We start from the raw sequence: 7,544 nt of genomic DNA, 5'->3' as shown, positions 1-7,544 counted from the left end.
CGTTTTTAAGATTTAATCTTAATTATAATTTTATCCATCATAAATATTCTTTTCAAAGAGTAAAAAGATCGATATGATATTCCACTTTTATATCTTTATGTTTGCAGAGTTATTAGTAGTATTTGACTATTACCAACTATTTTTCTTTCTCTTTCTCACACATTTATATTGTTAAATATTTTCTTAGTTGTTGTTTAATAATTGGGTATATTTTTCAATATTACACGAAAAATTAATTAAAAAATATATTATTTGAGTAGGAAAACAATTCAAATATAATATAAAAATATATTATGGGGATATGTTTTCTCAATTTTAACGCTTTATGTAGTCCATTTAATATTATTTTTATTTTCTCTTGGTATTGGATATTATGGAGTGGTAATGTACTGCCAATATGGAGGATTCTTATGAAATTGATTTTATTAAACCTTGCTACATATTTTTAATAAGAATTTAATAGACATAATTTTTTAATTTTAAAATATTAAATATTAAAAAATTAACATAGAAGGTCTTGTAGTAAAAGAAAACAGGTTATTTTAGTTATGTTCTTTCCCTATGTGTTCTTCTATTCAATATTTTAGGACTATTTTGGTCTATCAATATTGTATTGGTACTTTTATAATAATATAGACTCTCTTTTTTCTAAATAAATTTGGACAGTATAATACATTCTCAAATTAAATTAGTAATAGCACATTATAATAAATTTTTAAATTAAATTAATAATAGAAATGTTTAAGAAGTATATCCTAAAAGTAATAGGATTGCATGACTAAAAATATGTCTCTATCCCGAAAGTAATTATACTAATAGGAAACCAAATGTGTTCATAAAGGTATTAGGTTTACATGCTAGCATGTAGTAATATGATTCCTAAAGGTAATCATGTAAGATTTCTAATTTGTCGTATTATATCCTAACACTAATAGGATTGCAATTGTCTAGAATTTCGGTTATGTTCTTTTATTGCGAGTTATTATACTTGATATTATAAGATTATTTTTGTAAACTCACATTTTATTCATGCTTTTATAATAATAGATATATATTTATTTCTTCTTAGTATTTGTTTTTCATTTACCTTAAACAGTTTTTCTAGGCACAAGTCGTTCTTCCACTTTGAAGCTTCTGCAAACCTCTAACAGTTTTGGGGATGAACCCTGGCAAATCATTGACAAATAGAATTATCTTAATCACATTTGTTAAGTTTGACATGCCCCTAGAAATGACTTCGCCGGAGAACTCATCGCAAGATTATGAACTCTAACATCTTCTCAGGTAATGCTTGCAAACAAACACTAGATTTGTCTGACAAGCCTTCAAATGTCTACCATCGTGGATCTGGTTAACCCCAATGACCCACTTCATACCAAAGTTCCCAACTTTCTAACTCACACAGAAACAAATCAGTCAAATCCAACCCCCTTAGGTCCCAATCAGATTCTACAAAATCAATTAACACCCCAAACCCAGGGAGATCTGGACCATGGGCCACAAGATCTGCCGCAGAAAGGTGCAAAAAGGGATGACCTGTTAGTCTCAGAACAGATCCAAACGGGAGTTCTCTCTACTTCTAGTGCTTCTCAATTAGTATCTCAATAAGAAGACTCATATGTAGATGCACTTCGAAAACCTTCAGAGACTCAAAGTCAAATACGACTCATACCGAGGCCATATGAGCTCGTTCAAGGAAAATCAGTTGTAGAATTCATAGAGGAAGAGGACGAGCTTCTCGCTGCTTCCAAATGGACCATTATTGGTAAATTCCTCAGAACAAGACCTTCAATCGAATTCATTAGAGATGAGTTTGCAAGGATCTTTCCTGGAAGAGGAAAAATTCGTATTGGAGCTAAAGATATGCAGCACGTGTTCATTGATTTCGACAACAGGGATGATCATATGGATGTATATGCTAGACCTTTCTTGCAATTTGGGGATCATATAATGAAAATTCATAAATGGACTAAGTTTAAAGCGGGTGTTGAAACAACCTTGGCCCATATCTGGATTAACCTTCTAGATTTACCTTGGCATTACTATGAATGGGCTGTTTTGTACATGATTTTAGAACTAGTGGGAATGCCTCTAATCATGGATAAGGCCACCTTCTCAAAGACAAGGCCTACTACTGCAAAATTTAGGGTTGAGATTGACCTTGCTAAGCCTATGATTAACGAGGTATTAGTTGAAATAAGGAAGAAGGATGGTAGCTTGGAAGCAATTGTGCAGAAAGTGGAATATTAGACCTTTCCTGCTTATTGCTTTTATTGTAAAGTTCGGGGTCATAGTGATGATAGATGCAGGGTCCAACATCCTGAATTGAGGAAGGGAGCAGCAACCTCAGATAAGCCTAAAAAAGGAGACGGAAACATATTTAGGGATTCAGGGTCTGGCCAGCAAATCCAACAAAAAAAAAGAACATACACCAATGCAGGTGGATACGCCAAAAGGCCAACTAGTGCCTCCAACTGTACCTCGAAACCCAATTGGTCAGGAGATTCGAGTTGTCAGTGTAGGAGAAGGCAGAGAAAAGTTTACTGGGGATGCCAGGAAGTTTCAAGAAGAAAAGGAAAAGACTTAAACAACAGAAGGAACGAAGCCTCCAATAATAGTGCAAAAGAATCTAACTTGATCCAAAATTCGAAATCGAATGGAGGATCTCAATATTTCAGAAGGAAAAATGGTCAAAATGTCATTATTGTCAATCACAATGATAGTGGGTAGCAAATTAACATGGATGTTACAATCAATGGGAGTATGGTAACTGGACAAAAGCCTTCACAACCCCGAAAGACGACCAGACTAGACAAAGAAAGGACCTCTAGGAAAAAAGCAGTGAAGCCTTTATTCCAGGAGATTCAGAGAACTGTTGGGAAGGTGAAGCAAATGAAGGAGACTCTTCTCCCTGCCACAGAAGACCATTATCAAATTATGCAGGAATTTATGCTTCAAGTCAACTAGGAGGAGATGAGTGCGATTCGAAAGAAGAAGAAACGTTTTGCCACCACTATAGGCATCCCGGATGAGGTTACATTGATGGATGAGGAGGAAACTAACTACGAGATGGTAAGCCTAGGTAAAATGTTTGGCTTGGATCCTGAGCTTTCAGCTAGGATTGCTGCAAGGAAGGCTAAGGAGAAGGAGAAGGAGAAGGAGAAGGAGAAGGAGAAGGAAGCCTTAGATGGTGAACCAACATTTCATGATGCTCTTAGTGTTCAATGTTTGGTTAACTCTCAGAATGATGACTATGAGCAACTCACTCAAAATGGTGAACATGCAGATCCTAGAGGGGGCAACAACAATATCACTAATCCTTGTTCCAACAAAAGTGAGGAAGATATTCGATCTAACTATCTAAACATGAACTTTAATGATGTTGATATGGAGGCTCTCTCAGAAGAATTGGAGAACTCTAAATCAGATGATGAACAACAAAGGCGGGGAAAGCAAATACTTGAAGATAGTAGTAATTGTGCCAACCAAGTGCGCAAAAGTGTTACTTATTTCAACAATCTATCTCCTAGAGGGGTAGTAAGCTCAAATGTTGGGAGAGTTGTAATGTTCCTGGAGGGAGGCAAAAGAAACAACAAATTGGAGACAAATGGCCTAATATGTGATGTTTCTCATGATTAGTACAATCTCATGGAATATTAGAGGTATAGTCTCCCAAGGAACTTGTTAAAGACTCAAAATTCTCAATACAACAATACAAATTACCATTTGTAATTCTACAAGAGCCAATGGTGAATGCCAGGAAGATTGACAGATATAAAAGGATACCGGGATATCAATCTTGTTTTTCAAATTGTGCCAACAAGATTTGGATATTTTGGTCCTCTGACTATGTGATAGATATTCTGGAGGATAGAGAAAAACACGTTCTCTTGCGGATTTCTAACTCTGTAGGTACTCAACCCTTTTACATTTCTGCTATCTATGCAAAGTATGATGAGACTTTGAGATATCGCTTATGGGAAGAGCTTAGAGATTTAGCCAGTTGGGTTAATGGTCCACGGGGGGTGGTGGGTGACTTTAATGTTGTTTCATGTGAGGAGAAGAAAGGAGGAAGACCTTTCAGAGTTGAAGACAGTTTGGATTTTCTGGCTTGTTTGTCTGACTGTGGACTTCAGGATGCTGGATATTGTTGCTCTCAGTTCACCTGGAGTGACAACAGGGATCCCCCTAATACTATTTGGGAGAGGTTGGACAGGCTAGTCTACAATGCAGAATGGTTTGATTCATTTGGGAGCACAGTCGTCACCCATCTATCTAGGTCTTGCTCTGACCATGCTCCATTACTGATATCTGCGGCCAACACTGGCTCTGATTTTGTAAAGTATTTGTAACTTCTCAATATATGGGTAGAACATAAGGAGTACTTGGGGAAAATTCAACAAGCCTGGTCAGAAGAAGTTTTTGTTAATCCTTTGTACATTTTTCATCAGAAGCTTAAGAAAGTGTGCTCTACTCTCAGTGCTTGGTCCAGACAAGCTTTTGGTGATATATATGAAGAACCAAAGAGGCTTGAAGCTCTCATAAGAAGTTTGGAGGAGGAAATGATCTCTGATCCATCTCCTGAATGCAGAATGAACTTATCTAAAGCAATAGCGAAATTTACCATATTTTTGAAGCTGCGGGACTCAATTCTGAGGCAGAAGGTAAGAGTTAAATGGTTGACATATGGTGATGATAACACAACTTTCTTTCATGCTGTAATCAAGGATAGAAGGAAGAAATTAAACATCCAAAGGATCAGAGATGATAATGACAATCTTATGGAAGGTACGGAAGAGGTGGCAGGAGCAGTAGTCAGATTCTTTCAACAACTATTTGGTGCTGAAATAACCATTGAAGATCTTATTGTGCTGGATGTGGTGAAGAGAACTGTTACTGAAGAGGATAATGCTTTCCTCACTGAAATACCACTGAAGAGGATAGTTCCCTCAAACCTTCTCAGACATTAGGCCTATTAGTTTGTGCAATGTGTCTAGCAAGATTATTGCTAAGCTCTTAAATGCTAGATTGAGTACCATGTTGCCTAGAATCATTTCACATAATCAGAGTGGATTTGTTAAAGGTAGATCCATAACTCAGAATATTTTGTTGGCTCAAGAGATTGTGAATGATATTGGGAAACCTGTTGAGGGGAGCAATGTGGTTATGAAATTAGACATGGCAAAAGCATATGATAGAGTATCATGGTCCTTTCTCTGCCTCATGCTGAGAAAATTGGGTTTTGCTGATAGTTGGATTGACATTATTCATAGATATATTTCAAACAATTGGTACACAATAATTGTGAATGGGAGTAGGCACGAATTTTTAAAATCCGGGAGAGGGCTCAGATAATGAGATCCTCTCTCCCCATCTCTTTTTGTTTTGAGTGTTGAATTGTTATCCCAATTATTGAATGAACTCCAGAAGCACCGAGGGTACAGAGGTTTCTACATGAGTAGTCATGGTCCACAAATCAACCATCTCGCCTTTGCCGATGATACTATTTTATTTTGCAATGGTGGGAAAGCTACTCTTCAGCTGATCCGAGCGACATTAGCAACATATGAACAAGTTTTTGGGCAGAAGATCAATAAATCTAAATGCATATTTCTCATTGGCTTCTTCTGCAACACAAAGATCCATTCGCAGGATTAAGGAAATAACAGAGATGAGACATGAACCCTTTCCTATCAATTACTTCGGTTGTCCTATATATTCTGGTAGAAAAAGGTTGTCTACCTTTGCAGGGATGGTTAGCAAGGTAATTAAAAGGATCAAAGGATGGCATTTAAAGCTACTTTCTTTTGGAGGCAGGGCAGTTCTTATCAGGCATGTTCTATTGGCCTTGAATGTCCATACATTGGCTGCAGTCCATCCAACTAAGGGTACTATCGCTACAATTGAGAGGTACTTAGCTAGATTCTTTTGGTCTGGGCAAGAGACTAGCGACAGATACCATTGGTCTGCATGGTCCAAACTTTGTTTTCCGTATGAAGAGGGAGGGGCTAATTTTAGAAAGTTGGGGGATGTCTGCAAAGCCTTCACAGCAAAGCAATGGTGGAGATTGAGAACTACAAACTCCTTATGGTCCCAATTTGTCAAAGCCAAATATTGTAGAATCTATCATCTACTGATTAGTCAATGGATAGCTGTCAAATCCCATAATTGGCAGGCTATGTGAAAATTGAAATATGAAGTAGAGCAGAACATCTTATGGAGAGTTGGGAGATGTAATAGTAGCTTTTGGTATGATAATTTGACCAATTTTGGCCCTTTGTCTTCCAGCTTAGGCGAAGATGTCGGGTATGATAATACCAAGGTTAATGAAGTATATAGGGATGGAGTATGGGACTGGTCTTGCTTACATATTCCACCTCCTGAAGTTGTTAAGACTTTGGTAGTCTCTGTTCACATCACAATTGGCCAAGAAGAGGATGATACTCCAATCTGGACAATTACTACTTCAGGAAAATTCAGTGTGGCCTCTGCTTGGAATGCATTAAGACAAAGAAAGGATCCTGCTCCGTTTGACTCTAAGTTATGGCATAAAGATGTCCCATTTAAGATGTATTTCTTGGCTGGGAGAGCTGTCCATGGAAAAATCGTAACAGATGAAAGTATCACGAGGTTTGGGATTTCCTTAGCCTCTGAATGTTGTTGTTGCCCTTCTCCCAGAATGATCCCAGGCGAGGAAATGTGTGAACACTTATTTTGTCATGGGCAGTTTGCACAACAAGTGTGGGCAATTTTTGCTGGAATGGTTGGAATAGCTCATATGAACATCCCCTTAAGAACTCTGTTTGCTAACTATTGGAATCATAAATACATAAACTCTGTTGCTGCATTTGTTTTCCAGATTATGCCTCCTATTGTTGTATGGGAGTTGTGGAGGTCAAGGTGTTGTAGTAAATACGAAATGGAGAGGCCATCAGTGGCAAGATCCAAATGCCTTATCACTTTTGACATTGCTCAATTAGTTAACTCTCATTTTGGGAAACTAACTGTTAACAATAATTGGGAAGATATATGTAAACTCTTTGACTACTCTCTGGTTGAAAGGTGCATAACTGAGGTTAAGTGGCTTAAACCACCTTTGCTCTTTGTTAAGTTAAACAGTGATGATAGTTGTGTTAATGGGAATTGTGGAGGTGGCGGCGTGGTTAGAGACAATTGTGGTAAAATGCTTATGGCTTATGCTATACCAATAGGCCAAGGAACAAGTAACTTAGCAGAAGCAGAGGCCCTTCTTTTTGGCCTAAAATGGTGCGTTCAACAAGGATATGGACTGATTATTTGTGAATCTGATTCCTTGCTACTTCACAACTGCATTCAAGGCATGTGTTCCACACCATGGAGAATCAACAATGTCATTATGAAGGTAAAAACGCTGGTTGAATAAAAGGGTCTAATCATTAGACATTGTTTTAGAGAAGCAAATCAAGTTGCGGACAAGATGGCTTCTCTAAGTCACCAATTAGAGGAAGTGTATATTTTCACATATTTTGATACATTGCCGCGGTAGGTCAAAGGGCTTCTAAATG

General features: G+C 37.5%; 1 protein-coding gene across 1 annotated transcript; it reads left to right on the top strand.

Annotated features, from left to right (window-relative positions):
• The first annotated feature begins 3,746 nt into the window (after positions 1 to 3,746).
• On the top strand, positions 3,747 to 4,970 carry LOC142169190 (uncharacterized). Its single transcript, XM_075230425.1, has 2 exons — positions 3,747 to 4,337; positions 4,452 to 4,970. The coding sequence occupies exons 1-2, from the start codon at positions 3,747 to 3,749 to the stop codon at positions 4,968 to 4,970; spliced, it is 1,110 nt and encodes a 369-aa protein (XP_075086526.1).
• Positions 4,971 to 7,544: the final 2,574 nt, after the last annotated feature.

This window comes from Nicotiana tabacum, chromosome 14 (genome assembly GCF_000715075.1).
Source record: "Nicotiana tabacum cultivar K326 chromosome 14, ASM71507v2, whole genome shotgun sequence".
Taxonomy (NCBI): Eukaryota; Viridiplantae; Streptophyta; class Magnoliopsida; order Solanales; family Solanaceae; genus Nicotiana; species Nicotiana tabacum.
The sequence above is the reverse complement of the archived record's forward strand: the minus strand, read 5'-3'. Positions and strand labels throughout refer to the sequence as shown.